This window comes from Conger conger, chromosome 5 (genome assembly GCF_963514075.1).
Source record: "Conger conger chromosome 5, fConCon1.1, whole genome shotgun sequence".
NCBI classification, from domain to species: domain Eukaryota; kingdom Metazoa; phylum Chordata; class Actinopteri; order Anguilliformes; family Congridae; genus Conger; species Conger conger.
Window position 1 is genome coordinate 60,468,800 of NC_083764.1, and position 20,375 is coordinate 60,489,174.

Sequence of the window (20,375 nt, forward strand, 5' to 3'; positions counted from 1 at the left end):
GGTCTGTTACATTTCCCAAGACGCGATTGGATATAATAGCTTCAATAGCCCAGAGTCCGACTGTCCGGAAGTATCATAAACGTGCCTGAATCATTTGTAACCTGTTTTAATGAAAAGATCATTTATTGAATCCAGTTAATTATTGCTAACCAGACCAAGGAAATCACCGCAAACAGTTGAACTAATATAATATTTTGTGATGATGCAAGTTGTACGTTAACCAGATGTGTAGATGGCTAGATGCGTATATGACTTACTGTTGATATTAATTTAATACAATTACTTATGACACTATGATGTTGTAACGTTATCAACAGAAGATCAACGTTAAAAAAGCACACAGCACCACAACAGGCATTATAGAAGGTCCATTATCCTCAGCGTAAGCCCTCGCCTTACACCGCGGACCTATCAGCAAGTTCCACATTCCAAGATGGCGGGCGAAGTGTATTTGCTGTGGCTTTTGCCACTCTTACAAACGGTAATTATATACTTCTGCTCATTTAGCTCGCAATTACTCATAGTTCATCATTTTGTTGTATTCATTGTGAAACAATACGATGTGATTTTATCATGGTAATATGGCTATCTGAAAATCTGTGATAGCGCGGCAATTTAGTCTAGCTAGGTAACTTAGCTAACCAGCTACCAGCAATGAAGCCGGGTGACTGTGTGACGTGGCCTTATAGGAAATAGTTTTCAATACTCATAATTTAAAATAATACGCGTTAACGTGATCCCCGTTCTAAGGTTCACAGGAATGAAAGTGGTAAACTAACTACATTTTAGGTTAACTAGATGGCACAATCCTTTCATATTTTCAAAGCTGCATGGTCTAACGTAGCTTGCCACATTCACGGCGCTAGCTAACGGTAGCTTTTCTAGCGAATGTTGTCGTGGTTGGTGGTTAGATTCTGAAAGTCTGAAATTCAGTTCTTTATGCGTTTAGTTTACATTTTTAAAATGCATTGGGATGATTTCACCTGGTAGGTGGATGAATAGCACACGTGCTCAGTTGTGATTGCAGCCGTTACTAGCGTTCAATAGCTGACTTAATCACATTGAAATTGCATGGCTAGTTAGTTCATATTAACTCTAACGCAACCTCGATACAGACATAGTTTCGCCCATTTAGTCTTTCAACATCTTCGCTAAAAAGGGAACATTGTAGATGCATGCTGTTGACCGGATCTGCGATTTGAGTCAAACTGAATGCTGGTGCTGACGGTCTGAAATCTAACGGTCAAAATGTATTTCGCTGCGCTTAAACATCACAGTGGACATGACAGGATGCCAGACCGCCCTTACCCTCCCCCTGTTTTTTGTTGTTTAAAAAAAAAAAAAAAAAAAACATTGTCCCCATATTCGATCCCTGTACACGTGCTGAACTGACCCTTTGTGTATACTTTGTTGCACTCAAGTAATTAAAATGTCTCTTTAAAAGCTTAAGATTTATGGAGACCACACAGGGTCTTTTTGGGTAAGACACCTCGCAACAGCTGAAATGGAACAGCTGGGCCTAAAGGAATTTTGTTGCTGTGAAGCCCTGAAGAGTGAGTCATTTTTGAGAGTAATCCAAGGTGCTACATGTTCCATTTTTTAAATAATAGCCTGTGCCAACCAAATTTTGTACAACCAGTATTTGGGTAATTCCATGTCGACACACTTTCGGCCCACATCTTTTAATCACAGATTTTTAATGAGATTTGGCATGCTGAGTTGGCCTTATAAGAAACCCCAGGAACCGGAATTGCATGTCTCGGATTGTTAATTTGGGAGATATGTGCTAACAAAGTTTGCACTGAAGTTTGCAGGTAATTGGCCGCCACTGTCTGTCAATCACACATGACTCACAGGTAAATGGAGGCTGGAAAATGAGCAGGTCTCTAGAGACCAAAGTCTGCTGATCCTGGCAAAGAAGCTATAATTCGGTGTCGAAGAAATCAGGATATAATATTTTTTCATGATTTGGGGATTTTAATTCCCACGTTTTTTGACAATCAATTAAAAGATGTCTAATTGTTTCTTCCCCCTTGGCAATTTGCCATTCAAGAGCATAATGATGAAAACAATAAAATCTGTGACTATGCACTTTGAAAGTGTTTTGAATTGGCATGGAAATACATCGAGAATTGACTTGGGCAATACTTCTTGGGGTGAACTTATACACTGATCTGCTGCATTATTTCGGAAAGTGGTTTTGGTTAACTTGGAATCATAAAAAAGAACCATAAAAAAAACATCTGCAAATAATGTTCTCGGAATCATTGGTATCCCGTTTACGAATTACGCAGGAACAAGGCGCGATTGGTTTTAGAGTGCATCCAAGCAGGTGTGGAGGTGTGCCTCAGGCTTCCTGCACCGTCATATTCTCTAAGAACTACAAATGCTGAAGTTTTAAGGCATTAAATTAAATGAAACCTCACAAACCCATCAAGGTCTCAAATGATTTGGAATTGGTAAAATTCCAAATTGTATGCTTTCTTCCCGCCATTCCATTCCCTTGTTTAACGGGGGGGGGATTTCCCAAAATGCCAGGATGAAATATGGAGGCCACGCCAAGTGGGGTTCGGTTCCTAATTATGAAAGGGGCGAGAGCAATTGTATACCCTTGCTTCATCGTTTTTCAACCCTCCTGCCAAGGGTAATGCAGACTTCCAGGGAAATCCAATAACGCCTGACAAACGGAAGAGGGGTACTATTTCACTTTGGGAATATTGCATGTGCCCACGTTGAGCAATGGGAGCGTCTATTTAAGAACTGAGAATTTAATGTTGTTGAATACTTTAGACGGCATGTTTTTTTTCTTAGTGTTTCATAAGACCGGCTCCTGTGTTTTTATTATTATATTAGGTTGGTTGTTGTTAATTATTCTTGAATATTCATCAGCCTGTAAAAGGGAAATGGGGCTGAGGTTGCTTCCTGTATACAGTGGTTCAGTTCCGTCTATCCTCCCTTGAAGAGCACCTTTTACGTTTGCTTGTTGCACATCACAAATTTTGTTGGGAAATACCTCCCTCGTGGGAAGACTGCAAGGGATGGGACTGTGTTAGTGGGATCGCGCCCAGCCCCTGTCTCTGACACTTGTGTATATTTGATGTTGAGAGCAGAACCTTCTGATTGTTTCAGAAATGTCAGTTATTAATGGCTTGTTTTAGCTTTTTGGGCTGCTTGAAGCATTACATTACATTACATTATTGGCATTTGGCAGACGCTCTTATCCAGAGCGACGTACAATTGATTAGACTAAGCAGGAGACGATCCTCCCCTGGAGCAATGCAGGGTTAAGGGCCTTGCTCAAGGGCCCAACGGCTGTGCGGATCTTATAATGGCTACACCGGGATTCGAACCACCGACCGACTGCGTGTCCCAGTCATTTACCTTAACCACTACGCTACAGGCCGCCTGAAGCCTGTTTCTGCCATCAGTTTGGATGCAAACCTACCTCCATTACTTAAGGTTTCATGAGCATAATAGAATAAGACAGTCGTGCCTTTGAGGGGTGTGATATAGAATGAAAAACCAAACTAAAACAGATCTTTTCCAAAGATGGAAGAAAGATACGTTTTTCTTTTTCATATTGAATTTAAGTGTAAAATTAATAAATAAATAAATAATAAATATATCAGACTTGGATTAATTAGTGGTTGGATTAGGCTGAGTGCGCAAGGGTTTGTGAAAGCACTTGAATAGAAACACTTGGAAGCCGGAAGCTTACAACCTTCATTTATACGAACAGCGTGAGGTGAATTGCAGGGGATTAACATGCAGGTATTGAGATTACTGTTCCCTGCCTACACGTTTCTAATTTTGCCTGTCAGCTTTTACCACAAGCTGACATTCTGATAAAGGAACCGCGGCGCTTGGAATGCGCCCAGGGCTTAGCCAGCAGGAATTTCTGCCTCCTCCTTTCACAGTGAGGCATTACTCTGGGGGGCTTCCTCTCCCCCCCCCCGCCGTTCGTCTCTTTGACCCGAGCTTGTGTGCAGGGGTGCACCATTTGTTTTGGATTCTAATACTTTTCTGTATTTGACCCACCTCACCTGGTGTATGGGACAAATTGGAACGATCCCAAAAGTGTGAGCCCTGCCCGTCTGCTCCCCCTTGCTGACCCCTCCGTTCCGCTCCGTCGGGACGCCAGGCACCTCCCCCTCGCCGCACCTCCCCCTCGCCACACCTGCACTTCTCAGTCACAACTGCTGTCTGTCCTGGCCCCACGGTGGTGGAATGACCACTTTGACCAAAGCAGACTGAAGACTCATCTCTTCAGGCTGCACCTTTCCTCACCACCATGATTAGCCATGTATATTTATATATAGTTATATAGATATTGTTGTATTGTATTAAATATTGTATTGTTGTACTCGTGGTATTCTAGCTGCCAACTGTGGTATGCTTTTTTGTAAGTTGATGTATTCTTCAAGGGTTCCAACTGTATATGTATGGTCACACTAGGACTCGGAACCGTACTGTCCTCTCAGGTCCTCTTCACACTCGTTCCTGTGTTCAGTCTGCACTACGTTGTACGTCGCTCTGGTTAAGAGCGTCTGCTATAAATGCCTTGTAGTGTAATGTAATGTAATGTAATGCAGGATCACGTGTGATAGGCAAGGTCAATAGAGCACAGAAACGTTTCTGAACCCGGCTCTCCATCTTTGTGTCGTGTGCGTGCAGATCGCGGCCTACGGCGCGGAGTTCTCCTCGGAGGTGTGCAGGGAGGTGGGCTTCTCCTCCAACCTCCTCTGCAGCTCCTGCGACCTCCTGGGCCAGTTCAGCCTGGCGGAGCTCGACCCCAACTGCAGGCAGTGCTGCCAGGAGGAGGCACAGCTAGAGTCCAGGAAGGTAAGGCCCGTGTCGCATGGAAAAGCCTCCCCCTGGAGGGGGTGCCTGTGGGTCATTATTATTAGAACAATGCTCTGGCACCTAATGGAAACTGATAAATGTATTTATTCCATTTCATAACACTTTTTCTTTTTTCGGTAAATCTATACACGCTGACACATAGTGACAAACAAGTTCTTTTTTAAATGCATATTCAAATATGATATAATGTGTGAGAAACTCATTTACAACAAATAACTTTGCAATTTAATGCATTGTTGAAAGTTAAGTTGAAAGATGCATCCTGTGTTGCTGTGGTAACGCTTCCTTTCGCTGTGGTTGACTTTAGTTTGGATGTTCATAATTCAGAAGAATATATTGAAGTGTCAATCCATGAGTGCCTTCTGACTGCATTGGGTTATTATATAATGAATGATTTCTGTACTTTCGCTGATGCTTAATACATACAGTACCATAATAACCGCATTGCGCAATCAACTTGTATGAGTCTTTAGTCTAAGTGTAGGGAATTAAATGGGTAGATTTCAATCTGACTCTGAGCTATGGGGTCCGACTATTCATGACATCAAGTGGCACTTGACCTAATGGCTCAAATGTTTTAGTCATTATGTATCTACTCCTGTAGTTTCACAAATTTTGTATAGAGAGATTTTTTTACAGAGAGCGAATTGGAGCATGAGCTAACACTGTTGCTAACACTGTTGCATCACAACGGAAACGTCCTGGGTTTGAATCCCGACTTGGGCCTTTCTGTGTGGAGTTTGCTATTCATTTTTTTAAAAATGTGTTATTACAGTTATTGACATTACCTTGAATATATATTTGGAAGATGTGTAATGTATGCGTTCCTCTGTGATCATTTATGGGTATTTCAACTATTTCCGGTCCCATTAGTCTCTTTACATTTTATGATGCAAGTTGTGGTTGTTGTCCTGTTCTCTCACGGCTGAGCACAGCACTGGTACAGTAAATATCCAGTAGGAGAGTCTTAATTAAAGTGGTGGTAAAATGCAGGCTACATAACTAATCGTGCTTAAGGACAACAACAACAAAAAAAAGAAAAAAGTTGTTTTGCAAGTGCACCGTTGTAACGAACAATTAAGCATTTTAGAATACAGAATGAATTGGAAGGTGGTGGATGCCACCTTCCCTGATCAGCCTGGCTTTGTAATTGCATTTCTGCTTGTCTACTGAGGCAGAATTGCTGTCATAAATTTGAGGCCGTGCCCCCAATCATGTTTCATTTTGTTTGTCTTGAATCGTCTGAAACATTTATTCTCCCGTGATAATTGTAGCTTGTGGGCAGGATTACTTGAAAGTGAAATGGCATTAAGTAGTGTGGCTTAGCTCCTGATTTTGATCCAAATTTTTAAGAATATGCATTATAGCTATTCAGTTAGAATTGTAGTTATGTTTTAACCCTTTGGTATTGTTTGCAGACCAATCAAGATGGCTTTTGGCAAATTCCCTATCGTTATACCACGGCACTGAAAAATAACTGACCACCTAGGGCAAATATGGATTCTGATTGGCCGTGATGTGTCACGTGGGTGTGCAGTACTTCCGTTTAAAAAAGCTACAAATATCGATGCATGCAACATAGACTACTATGCAGTCAATTTCAAATTCATGCAAGTAGTCCAGTTATAGCTAATCTGGTGACAAAAATGTTACTGTAGGCTACATTGCACTTTGCATTGTCAGAAAGATAACCATGGTAGATGTTACAAAGATAACGTCACCGAGCGTTTTAACTTAGGCAGTAATAACATAACTTACAACACGCAAGTGACTGAGGATCAGTTTGTCTGTCATTCACTTCATAAAACAACAGAAAATGCTGCAAGCGTAGAAGAATGTTCTTAGACACGGAACACACCCAGAGGCTAAAATATATTCAGTGCACTGATATTCTCTGTAAACTGCATACAGCATAAAGTCCATAATAATATAATGTTGTGATGTAGAGTGCAAAGAAGGTACAGCATGTGCTAATGCATTTAGACCTGATCGCATGCAGTGGGTAGATTCATAAAATGCACAAGGATCTGTATCTCCCTGGTCGAGAATGTTTTTATGTTTTTATTCAAAGTGTTAAAGTACTCCAGCGTCGGTTGTTATTCCGTCAAAGGGCTTCTCGATATTCGACTTTGCCTTTTTAAATACTGTCAGTTTGGCTGCACGGATGAAGTGCAGTAAAGCCTTTTCATAACGTCCAGTGGATTTGTTGTTGTGAAATCAGAATACGGCTCTTCACTTAGGAGATGAAAATGCAGTCTTTGCTTGGCAGCAGAGACATTAGTGTGGGTAAGCATGCCTTTTAGAAAGTGATGAAGGGGAAGCCAGCATGGTTAATTGCATGTTGTGATTGTACCCTCTTTGTTTTCTCCTGACTTTCTGGGGTTCACTTTTTGTTATAGTCTAGCTATTGTTTACCTCAGGAATCATTGACAAGTGTTTTATTTATATACAAGTTTTTTTTTTTTGTAATACATACAGTACTGTGCAAAAGTCTTAGGCACCCGTATAACATTCTGTATAGATAAGATTCTTTAAAAAATAATTCAATGAAAGCTAAATAAACATACTATTCATTTTACATTACATTTTAGTAATTTGGCAGAATAGTTAAAAACTGAATCAATATTTTTTGTGACCACCCTTCGGTGTTAAAACTGCATCACTTCTCTGAGATAGCCCACGCTGTCCTGCAGTTCTATAAGACAATCAGCAGGGAGGCTGTTCTAAGCATGTTGGAGAACATGCCACAGTTCTTCTGCAGACTTTGTTTGGCCCCTTGCTTCTGATCTCAGACAGCATTGATCAAGTTTTTATGTAAAAAGTAGTCAGTAATATGTTACTTTTTTAAATTGAATACAAAAATGTATGTGAAATTAAATGTAAAGCCTTTGGAAATTTGGAAATCTCAAATGAGTTACTTTATACTAACACACACACAAAAAAAACATATAATAAAGTCTTGGGTGCCTAAGACTTTTGCACAGTACTGTATAGCTGTACTGTATGTACAATAGTGAAGCTTACAGCTTTACTCACAGGTGTAAAGCAGTGATTGGCTGGCCGGTTTTCCCCTTCCACTTTCCGGGGTTCATGTAGCCGAATGTCTTGGTGGAGAGGCAGTGGTCTAAAGAGCTTTCGTAATCTTGGACATTTTACTCACCCACTCAGTAGTGCGTTAACATCCTTATGGATGTCTCGCAGTCCTCTGTTCCTGCTTTATTTGCTTGGCACGGCTGTCCTCCCAACAGCCGATTGAACTTCTGAAAGCTCCAGATATTCAGGAAATTCTGGCACCACATTCCAAAATAAAGATAACAATTGAACAATGATGGCAGGTAACTTTAGGCTTATAAATAAATTACTGTGATAAAAAGTTACAGTAATATAGCTGTGCTTTATTTTTATTTCCACCAGCTGTTATGCTGGATTTAACTGTACACTGTGATGGAGCAATACAACGACATAAACCATCCGTTATCTTGAGCCATCATTTATGTGGGGGTACACCTTATCAACAAGGCCCAGGTGCAGTGTGAGCCCAGCCTAGCTCTGCCCGGTACCAAGGGCGGAAAACCTGAGCTGCAGCCCCCCTGATGGTCCCAGAGTGCTGCCACCGTGTTAAACAGAGAGGGACGAGTGGGAGGTGAGACCAACTGCGCGTGAAATTACCCAGGAACATTTCACAGCCTCTTTAAATAGCCCTCCTCTCCTTCGGAAAGCCGGCCCACTCTGGACAGAGCTACCCAACAGCATCCCTCACGCGTGTGCGGCTCTCCCGCCGACCGGGGCAGGATCGGGGTGTCTCTCTCCTCCTCCTCCTCCTCCTCTTCCTCCTCCTCCTCCTCCTCCTCTCCGTGGGATTGATGGATAACATGCACCAGCTATTTACCGAGAAAATGGCACTTCTAATCACTGCCTGACTTGGTTAATCATACATGACATTATGTATGTCCTCATGGGTGCCCTGCATCTTGGGAAACCTAGACATGCAAAGTTTATTCACTGCCAAGTTTATACAGCCCGATATTTAAAGCAATTACAACATTTGGGAGTCTCCAGTGCACCCTAGTTACAAGACTAACCCCCCCCTAACCACTATTCTGAATTGCTGCTTATCCTCGAATGAGAGAACCGTGACGGCTTAAGTCTTAAGGACGACATTAGTCCCGAGACGTGTTATTAAGGGTAAAGAGGAAATCGAAGCGTTCGCCGCCATTCAGCCATTTCATGAAGAAGTTTCCCCTCTTGTCTTTAACTTTGACCTGGCTCTCCGGCACCGCCGCTGATATGAAGGCTTTCGTCCCCGTCGTTTGGTTCTGAGTTACAGGCCGCGTCAGCGCACCCTGAATATTGATGCGGGTAATTGATGCAGGACTTTAGGCATTTTCTCACTCGCGCCATGAATTTCATGGCTGTGTGATCTGCAGGTGTTTAAGGTTTTCTGTCTTGCCTTGAAAGTGACGTGCCCTCTAGCATGGAATTTTGAATATTTATTTGTTGTAGCTGAGAGGCGTGATTTACCAAGGCCTTTAAATAAAAAAAATAAAAAAAAATGTTTAGTAGTAGTTTACGGTCAGTCTGTGAAAACTGATTTTAAACTAGCTGGGACAAATGTGCTATCCCATGATACTTGAATTAACCTTTAGCCCACCCAAAACCTTTTCACATACGCATAACCAATAGCATGTAAGATGAATGTTGAGCGTCGATAACAAATACCGTTTAAAATAATGTGCAAGCTTTAGTGAAAGAAAACAGAAGTGAAGTGGTTCCAGACAGTTTATTATTATTATTTTTTTTTTTTTTTTTTTTAACAAAGTTGTGAGCAATATACAGAGTTCAAGTGAAGTGTGTACTCTTTAAACAGAAATCAGATAACAGATGCTAGTACACACTGCTAAGTCCTATCTCTGTGTACCATGTTAGGGAGGAAATTTCAGGAGGCAGTAGTGTTAAGCTACGAGTCGTTGAATCCGTCCACATTCCCCCAAGAAACATTTCTGCATTTCAGACAGTGATCCAAAGCTATAATTCAACACCCTAATCAGCACGCCCAAGGTTAACACCATGTCCCCCCCGGAGTGCAATCAGCAGGCTTGTAACAAAGAGAAGCGTTTCATTAACCTTGATCCCACACATCAAATATGGGAGGGGTGGGGGGGGTGGAGTGAGAGAGTATCAGCGCACCCTTCCGCTGTACGAAGCTGACCGGGAAAATTAATCTGTATGCACGGCGACCGCGCGGGCGTGCCACGGAGACAGCGCCCGCGGAATACCAATTTCCACGGAAAGTTGGGAAAGAGATAAATTGCGGAGGGGCCCGGTGCCGGGCCGGTCAGCGCGGGCTATAAAACGGGGCCCATCCATCACGGCCCCCCGACCCCCTCCGTATGCAGAGTCACACCGTTTAATGATCCTGAAATACGGCCCATCACAATGTATTAATTGCGCCGGCGAAATCGATTCGCCCCGGGCGCCGGCGGAGCGCGGGGCCGGCGGTAACTCCTTCCGCGCGGGACGACTCGTCCTTGGGCTCCTTCAGACAAAAAGGCTTTGTGTTCCCGGTCGCGTGCCCGCTTTTTGCGCGCCCAGCGAGTCTGGAAGCGTGAGATTTATCATCACAAATCCGCTTCTGTTGCTAGTGTGTGCGGCTTTTTAGTTGTGTTGTGAGACGTCCACGTTTGTACCTTGCGCAGAAAGTGTCGCTGGATGGTGTTCCTGCTGCCTGTGTCATGCTCTAAACCAGGGGTAGGCAGCCCTGGTCCTGATGTGCCGGTGCCATTTCTGGTTTTTGTTCCACCGCAGCCTGGTCACAACAGTTGGACTGATAATTTAGATTCTGGGGCTGAATATTCTGAATGAGCAAACTGACTGCCTCCAGCACATGGTCAACTGTATTCAGTATACCTGATTAATTCAAATTCAAATTAATCAGACATGGCTCAGCCAGTAAGAGCAGTGGTCTGGCAGTCGGAGGGTTGCCGGTTCGATCCCCCGCCCGGGCTGTGTCGAAGTGTCCCTGAGCAAGACACCTAACCCCCATTTGCTCCTGACGAGCTGGTCGGGGCCTTGCATGGCAGCCAATCGCCGTTGGTGTGTGTGTGAGTGTGTATATGAATGGGTGAATGAGAAGCATCTCTTGGAAATCTTGGGGTGTCAAACTCCAGTCCCGGAGGCCCACAGTGTCTGCAGGTATTTGTGGTTTCCTTTCAATCAGCACCCAATTAAGGCCTTGAGAACATGGTGTGTGGAATCTTTTTACAATCAAAGACACCCTGAAAACCTGCAGACACCGCGGCCCTCCTGGACTGGAGTTTGTCACCCTTGTCTTAGAAGATAAGGAAACCTATTCTGAAGTACTCAAACTGAAAGTTTCTCATGAACGTGGTATATAATTGGAAAGAGGTGAGCATGTAGTGGGTATTAGGTGAATCATAGTAAGGACAATGTAACTTCCTTGTTGCTTCCTTCCTTCGCTTGCTCTATCAGTCCCCTTTAAAACATTCTTTCCCAGTCTTCCCAAGATGCAAAGTGATGTTAGTCAGGTCGGAAGTTCAAAGAGGAATCTGGGTGCTCTCAGTTCCTCATTATCATTTAAATAATTGGCCCATTGTGAGCTCTTATCTGTAATTGACACGTGTGTGTTACAGAGGCTTCTTGCGGGGCCTTGTTGCCGTCCGTAGCTGTAATCCAAGCACAAAGCCATGACGGCAGCATTTTCGCGGGAGCGCTCCTGGCTCCTGGTCTCTTTCGCAGCGTGGCACAGCCTCCGTCTCACTCGCTGGAGGTACAACGGCACTCTTTCTTCCTCCCCGCTGGGAGTTGGCGCCTTTGCTGGCGTAATTGTGTTGGGACTTAATTCGTTATCTGCCGCACCAGGATGCCAAGCTGTCTTTCAAATCGCGGCGCAGTACAGCTCTCAGTTCTGTTCGTTTTTTTTTTTTTGTATTATTAATTTTTTGTTGTGTATTCTCCAAGACGCCATGGTTACCCAGTCAGGCGAATCGTTCTAGTCAGCCTTTTCAGTATTTTGATTGACAGCACACACACACACACACACACACACACACACACTCCCCCTTCCATTGGCTGTGTCTGTATATCTCCAACGGAGCATGTCTTCATAGGCGTTTTCTCCCATTTTCCTGGATAGACACTGGGCTCGTGAAGAGGCTGTGAGCTGCATGATCAGGTTTCCAAAATGTCCGTCTGGATGGAAGTGACCCTTAACGCATAGCAGCCGGAGCCGTTTCTAATTCCGCGTTGGGTGTGCTGTTTCCAGCCCTGCTCGGTGTGTCTTGGGGTGTGCCTGTGGACCAATCACGTTCTCTCTCTCTCTCCCCCCCCCCCCCCCCCCCCCCCTCTCTGGCAGCACTACCCTGGTGCCATCCTGGAGGTATGTGGATGAAAATTGGGGAGGTTCCCTCAAGTCCAAGGTGAGTGTGCCTCGTAGAATATCAGTATTTTCAACCTTCCAATAGGGTGAGGCGGTCAGTAAAATACACTAACGTCATATTACGGTATTTCATTTGAACAGAAGTTAAATAAGTTTGTTGTCTTGACTCGCAGTTCTGGCTCTGTTCAGAGACTCGGAGACCTGCGTGCAGGTTTTAATTGGACCTGTAAGGAGAGTGATTTAGAGTGGGTAGCTAGTTTTTCTTAGCCAGTTTCATCCATCAGCTCATTCGCGTTGAACTTTAAGAGATAATGAGAACAGAACACTGCAAAAGTGCAAAGTTCTAGTTGGAGAGTCACCCCAGGCAATGTTGCGCTACATAAGACAAACCTGTACTTTCATGCAAACCTCTGCTTAAATCTGACGAGGCATTGTTCCTGGTAGCTAACGAGCCATTGCCTTCCTCCTCAAGCATCCACCACTATACACTGGAGGTCTCCTGTACAGGAATACATTGATTTTAGGGTTTTTGTAGGCTTAAGTCTGATGCAAACATAAGCGGAGGGTTGCTGAATCAGGGAAATCGATCGCGATTTTTCTCTTCGTAGAACCGCGGCCACTGACTCCGTGCGAGATCAGAAAAGCAACTGCCACAGAACCACTGATCCCATAGTCTAAACCCAAATGAAATCCCTATACTGACAATTTGTGGACTCCTTGAGGGGAAACCGGGCGTACGTGATGGTGTACGCTCGGGTCCCTGAAGTGAAATTAGCTCGCTGAGGCGTGTTCGTAAGCTGAGGCGGTTAAAGTGCTGGTGCCGTGATGGTCCGCTTAAGCAGGTCACGCTCATTGCAGCGTTGCTCCTTGCTGAATTGTGTGCTGTGTAAATGAGACGCGTTGCCTAGTCACTGAGGCTGCAGCGAGGGCCGGAGCCCTTCCTCGCGTGGCGTCTCCTGCTCCCTGCACTGATCGTGTTTGGTATAGACACACTCCGCTGACCTCGGGTTCATTCCTGTGTTTATTTTTTATTTTACATTTACATTTACATTTTAGTCATTTGGCAGACGCTTTTAATCCAAAGCGACTTACAAGTGCATAGGTTCTACCACAAGTCAAAGCATCACATCCAGAACTAGAAAAATACACCTGGACTGCTGTTCTAAACATATAGTCGTCATCATAAGTGCAATTTTTTTTTTTTTTTTTTTTTTTTTTTTTTGGGGGGGGGGGGGTTAGACAGGGATAGGGGTATCAGAAGGGGGGGGCGGGGTAAATCAGGAGGGGGGACTAAGGTAGAGTTTGAACAGGTGTGTTTTGAGTCTGCGTCGAAATAGGGGGAGGGATTCTGCTGTCCTGACAGTGGTAGGCAAGTCATTCCACCACTGAGGAACCTTTTCTCTTTTTCTCTTGCAATTTGTTTCTACTCCTATTGGGAGAGACTAGGAAAAGTGACAAGGAATAGGAAAATCGAGATGTTTAATTAGGCAAATGGAATGTCCTTGCTCCTTCAAACGTCAGTTACAGACGTGGCGGATGGTGGGCGAGCGTTTATACATCAGGCTTGTCGAACAAATACTTCCTCAAAAGGATGTGCTCATGTTTTCTCGCTCAAAGGAAGGATTTGGAGTTCCTAACTTCTACTTCTAGCTCCTAGAAGGGACATTTAACAGGTTGGAATGTCCTTAAAGATGGCCGACCGTGATCAATTTCAAGAGTCAGGAGCAAGTAGAAGAAAGAGGCCGATGTAATCTGGGTACATTATTGTGCTCCTAAATGTTTCAGTATGGGAGCCCATGTGTTGGGGTTAGAGCCCAGCTGGGGACAGTGACCCTGACCTGACCTGCCCTGGTGAGAGAGAGGCTGGCTGCAGGCGTTCTGTCTTCAGCAGTGCACATGTTAAGTGCTGTGTAACCGGGCGCTTCCTCCGGGGAAACTCGTCCAGTAAAGAGTTACAGCGCCTCTTCCTCCCAGGCTGTCCTCAGTGTGTGAGAGGAGGTGCAGACCGGGGCCCAAGGTCCGTTTAGACTCCTGTCTGTATCGGAAATCTCTCGCAGGTCATATAGACGGGTCTCCAGGTGACGCAAGGCCTGTCAGGCAGACATAAATCCCTCAGTGCTCTGTCCACACCTGGTTAGGTGAGGGTAGCTGCTCACGAGAAGGTGGTAGGGTTGTATGAGGTTTGGGTCGGTGTCACTGTGGAGTTACGACAGAGTCAGCACTGCCCCTGCGACGTGTACACGTCAGGGCTGTTTTACAGCCGGTCGAGGAAGCCTCCATTGCACACTTGAGCCTGTGGGATTTGAGAGATGCACAGCATGTGCAGGCTTTTGTGGTAGCCATGTCCAGTGACTGCAATAAACACTCGGCGATATGAAGTACACTGGAGAAAAAAAAAAAAAACGATATAAAATCTCAAGTGTGATCATACAGTATAAATAATGTGTAAAATAATGTGTAAATGTGTAAATACAGTGCTGATACACTTCAGTAAAAATTTGTCTCTCTCAGCTTTTGTCAGGAGTGACAAGCCAAAGATGTTCAGAGGTCTTCAGATCAAGGTAAGGAGGCTTTTGTGCAGTTTACTCATTCAGATAAAGTGCATTTTGTCTGTATTATTTTCTCTAAATCAAATCTTCTCTGAATAAAGTCCATATGGTGCAGTTGTTAGCGTTCCCCCATACGGCCTGCTTTCATGCTTCATTCACTTAGTGTGTTCATTTTGACTGGACTTTGAGAGGTGAGTCTTATATTATCCACTCCTAGCATGCCGCCTTAAGAACCGAGCCTTGTACTGTAGTCTATATCAGAAGGCTGTGTGCGCTAACAGAGACGGGCCCAGCTGGTGTTTGCGATTCATTTTAACTTCAATTACCCTCACCGCCACGTGTGTGCCTGCATACTTTCATTTTCTACTGGCACTTACTCCTCGTTCGATGCTCTCTGCCTGTAGCTGACAGAGCTGCCATTAAACTCTGCACAAAAACACCCGTCTAGGCGGCCTGTAGAGTAGTGGTTAAGGTACATGACCGGGACCCGCAAGGTCGGTGGTTCTAATCCCGGTGTAGCCACAATACGATCCGCACAGCCGTTGGGCCCTTGAGCAAGGCCCTTAACCCTGCATTGCTCCAGGGGAGGATTGTCTCCTGCTTAGTCTAATCAACTGCACGTCGCTCTGGATAAGAGCGTCTGCCCATAGCGACATGGCTCAGGCAGTAAGAGCAGTCGTCTGGCAGTCGGAGGGTTGCCGGTTCGATCCCCCGCCCGGGCTGGTCGGCGCCTTGCATGGCAGCCAATCGCCGTCGGTGTATGAATGGGTGAACGGAGAAGCATCACTTGTACAGCGCTTTGGATAAAGGCGCTATATAAATGCCTGCCATTTACCATTTACCCAAATGGCGTTAATGTAAGAGACGGTGCGGGAGCGAGCAGTGCGGTGCTGGTCACCACACTGCGTGTGCTCACCCGTCCTTACATCAACAGGATGGGTCCCCACGTTCAGCGTGCCACCTGTACCCGCCAATCCATACGGCGTGAAGCTCGGCTCCGAGTCGGAGACACTGGTGTAGGTCTCCGCCGCCCAGTCAGACCACAGCTGCTCAGTAAAACGGCAGTGAGCGATCGCTCCCCTCTTTAGAACTGGGGGGGCCCTGCCAGGTGGGGATATGTGTGGCCTGTGTTTATTTTGGCACGCAGAACGGAGAGCACAGTTCCCACCGCCTGAAGTGCAGGGCCGGAATGCGTCAATGTAAATCGTCTGCCAGTGCAATTACCCCGAGCACTTAATATTCGCAAGTGAGAAAGAATGATACCAGTAATGGGCTTCAGTAATAGCACTTTGGCAGAGACTTTTATGAAGAGCATCACAGTGTCTGCTTTTCATCAGATGTCCCGCCATTGTTTTGAGAATGCGTTTAGTGCCTGTAACATTTTCTGTGTTTTGAAGTGTGTTGCTTGGGGAATGTAAAATGAATCAAGCCACAGAACCTTCACAAATTACAGTTGATAATTTAGTGCACTGTGAAGACATTGTAATAATCGTCGTTTGAGATCGGCTGAATTTGCATTGCTGATGTCCAAAATTCTTGCCTGACCAATAGAAGAATAGGCCATTTGCTAATATTCTGTGCTGGCCAATCGGAAATGAGATCCGATGACATTCAGCCAATGAGCGTTTTATTTGTTTGTGAAATTCGTGAGGGTACTTCCAGTGGCGAATTGAAATAAGCGTAGCGTGCCTCTGTGACCTGAGTGTGTCCGGTCAATGCAGTGAAGCCTTCACAGTTGGCCCATCAGTTTAAATGCAGGCGTTTTAATGAATATCACTGTTAATCAATGCGCAGATGTATGGCCACAGATTCCTTACCCACGTGCTGAATGAGTAGCTGCCCGGTGTGTGACCGCCCCATCCGTCTCTCTGACCCTGTGCTGAGGCCTGTTTCTGAATGCGCTCCTCTCCTGTGTTTGGCCCCCTCCAGTACGTCCGCGGCTCTGACCCCGTGCTGAAGCTCCTGGACGATAACGGGAACATCGCTGACGAGCTCAGCATCCTCAAGTGGAACACCGACAGCGTGGAGGAATTCCTGGGCGAGAAACTCGAGCGCATTTAAACAACCAATTCCGGCACTTTCTCTACTCCATCTGTCCACCATTTTGGAGATTACTGATACCGAGCCATATCAACAGGGCCTTTAATGTTTGCTATTCTTGCTGTTTAAAACATCAGTTTTTTTGTTCGTTTTTTTTGTTTTTTTATATTTTTTGGTTCAAGTAAATTTTGTTGATCAAAATCTCTTCACAGTCACTGGCCTCGATTAGCCCTGAAAAACAAAGTCTTTCTGCAGTAGTTCTGTACCGTTTCTCACATTTTGTAATAATGTCTAGTGTACCTTTGTGGCGTTGTGTGGGGTTGGGCCGGGGGGTCTCGCCGGGCCCCGCGTGTGCTGTAGGGCCTGCAGGGGCCGCACGTTTGTGAGGGCCTCTCAGTAAACCTGCTCTGGGATGGGAGGCCTGATGTTCCCGTGCGCTCTCTGTGGCCCTACGCCCCGCTGGGGACTCGGGGGGGGGGGGGGGGGCCGCCCCCGGTCCGGGGAGAAACCAATAAAAACCGACGCGTCGCAACCACCTCGTTTCTGCGTCTGTCTTACTTTCGGTTCCTTAGTTCCATGGGCGTTTATCCACGCACAACGCTTCCTCTTTCACTCAGCTTTTGGGAAGTCCGAACGATTGTGTTGGCACATAAGTTGATGCAGAACTATACCCAGTGAATAAACAATATATGAAATAAATGTTATTGTGTTAGTGTTTTAAATGTTACGCACGGGGGCCGTGTCGTTGTGAATCCCAAAATAAGTCGACTTTATGCAATGTTGGCCGACCGTGGAATTACCCCAGTGGTGAGCGCAATAATGAAATGATGCTGTGAAGTAATGGGGGTATAAATCCTGCGACTCTCCCATCTGTTATATCATAATGAAGTACATGAGGTGAGATGAATTTTTAAATGGCTTTAAAAATGCATGTGCAGCAGATGCCCGTAGGTTCAGTAATGGCACCTGAGCTGCGTTATGGATCGCATTTGAACAGTGGGACATGTTTTGTAAACCGCACGCACCTGAAGGATTCTCGGTTAATGGTTAAACCTCATGAATCTTGCATCTTTTTGTAATGACTCGTGGGGGAAAATGATTCTTCTCCTAAACATCCGGTGCCATGGAGGGCGTATGGGGAGATGAGACCGAGATTAACTAGTATCAGAGTGATGGTCAGAGCAATGTGTGGCCGGAGGGAACTCCCAAAGATCCTACGTGCCCTCTGACCGCTATGAAACATGTTTGATGGGGGATGTTTTAGTTTGTGCATGTATGGCTGCCACAGCTGCCAGCTCTCTTGTCTTCATCGACGATGGAACTGCTAATGGCTGCAGCAGAATGAATTATGAAGTGTACAGAAGTTTTCTTCTCTCCTCGAGTTCGAGCAAATCCCTCCGAACTCATTTGACGGCGCTTCATCCTACAGCGAGACGATGATCCCAAACTTTCCTAAACTGCATTTGACCCGTCCTATAACTTGAGCGGTGGGTAACCACAGTGCCACGCCCAAGGGACCAACTCCAGTTCTGAGGCCAAGGGCAACCGTCTGTCATGGCGGACTTTTTTTTTATTTTTTTTATTTGACCTTTATTTATACAGGGAAGTCCCTTGAGAGCAAGCTCTCATTTTCAAGGGTGCCCTGTTTACAAAAAACATATATCAAAGATACAGGTTGCAACAGACAAGATAAGAGCAGACAAAAAACAAGTTATAAAAAACATAAGTGATGACACTAAAAATCAGGTAAAACACGAGCAGTTCTCAGTCATGGTACCCACGAGGAGCACTCTTAGAGTCTAGAGAAACGAAATGATCCAATTTTAGAGTGTCCTGGAGCCTATTCCACTTGTCCGGAGCATAGTGAGAAAAAGCAGTCTTTCCATATTCCGTCCTCACGCGCGGAATGAGCAATCTGATGTGTGACTGCGAGCGTGTTCGGCAACTCATAGAGTTGTGAATGAGGAGCGAGGATAAATACGATGGGAGTTTACCAATTAGAGCTTTATAGAATGAATAGTTGCAAACTGCACAGAGAGGATTCTGCCCAGCCACTGCTACTTCCCTGTGTGTGCTGCCTGTAGCGTAGTGGTTAAGGTACATGACTGGGACCCGCAAGGTCAATCCCCGGTGTAGCCACAATAACATCCTCACAGCCTTGGGGCCCTTCACCCTGCATTGCTCCTGGGGAGGGTCGTCTCCTGCTTAGTCTAATCAATTACATCGCTCTGGATAAGAGCGTCTGCCAAATGCCATTCATGTAGAGTAATACGTGTGTATAACCTTTTTTTCCCCCCATACAGAAATGATGAAAAGGCTGTTTTGGATTCCTTTGGAACATAAATAATTTTGTTGGCAGACATTTTAAATTGTGATTCTGTTACTGCAGCTCCATATTGCTGTTGTGGGAATAGTCATTCGGTGGTTCTTTAGTCAACATTTTCTTAAAATGCTTTTCTGTGAGTTTTACTTAAAACGTGTGCATCCTTAGTAACAAGGTGCGAATTCTGATGGAAAAAGGGAAATAATAGTCTGCACTTGGATGCAGTGTGTTATGATATTGCCAGAGTGACTAATAAACCGTAAGGTACTGTGTCTGAAGGATGAGCTATTATCAGCACAGTGACAGCTCCTATGGGGGGTCATGTGACTTATCCATTTATGGGTAATTTTACTGTGGGTATCGGGTTCAGAGAGAGTCCAGGTCAGGTAAGATACAGTTTTGCACTTGAAAAGACCTTGTTTAGCCCACCACCATAAAACGGAATTGCACCTGCAGTAGGCTAGATAAACTAGTTTCCTCGCTGTGGGTTAAAATAATAAAACATTGATCATCACACAGATATAAAAGATTCGTAGCTCTATCTATATTTAGGCGAGCTTCAACTGACATTCTCACGGTTCGATGATTTTGTTGCTGCTGTTGTTTTTCTTCGGTATTATTGCATTGTCTGTGTAATTACTTAAAAAATGATTCCAATCTGAAGCTGTTGTAACTTATTCGCTGATTATCTGAAACCATGCAGGCAGTATTGATCTGATTGCGGTGTCACTCCTGGTCTGCTACAGCTTGGCCTTGTTTGATACAATTTAGTTTAGCTGCAGAAGTGAAAGTGTTGTCTGTGGCAGGGATTGTTTAGACTTGTTTCGGCAGCGTTGAGATTTTGCAATCACTGGCCAACCTGTCATCAGGCTGAAATGCTGAATAATCAATTGCTCTGATCCCAGACCAGCTCTGTTTGTCTACAAGCATAGAAGCCTCAGTGGGGTGATTTATTTTGATTATGTGCTCAGCATATAACAGCGTGGTGTATGTATACCCTCATAATGTGGCAGACTTCATGGATGCATGCAATGAGGGCTCTGCCAAGCCCCCCATTTCTGGTACAGAGGCGCCCTCTGTTGATTCTATTGCAGAACTGCATCACACGCTTGTAAGCGCTATTCGATATAGTACACCTTGAGAAAATACAGCCAGAGTTGTCTTAAAATTTTATTGTGCTTAAATACTTTAAATGTTTTTTTAT

General features: G+C 44.8%; 1 protein-coding gene across 1 annotated transcript; it reads left to right on the top strand.

Annotated features, from left to right (window-relative positions):
• Nucleotides 1–151: 151 nt before the first annotated feature.
• Nucleotides 152–17,318, top strand: selenof (selenoprotein F). The gene is made up of 5 exons (XM_061242095.1): nucleotides 152–481; nucleotides 4,675–4,842; nucleotides 12,236–12,299; nucleotides 14,771–14,820; nucleotides 16,738–17,318. Exons 1-5 carry the CDS (start codon nucleotides 434–436, stop codon nucleotides 16,867–16,869), a joined length of 462 nt encoding a protein of 153 aa, XP_061098079.1. The 5' UTR covers nucleotides 152–433; the 3' UTR covers nucleotides 16,870–17,318.
• The last annotated feature ends 3,057 nt before the right edge of the window (nucleotides 17,319–20,375 follow it).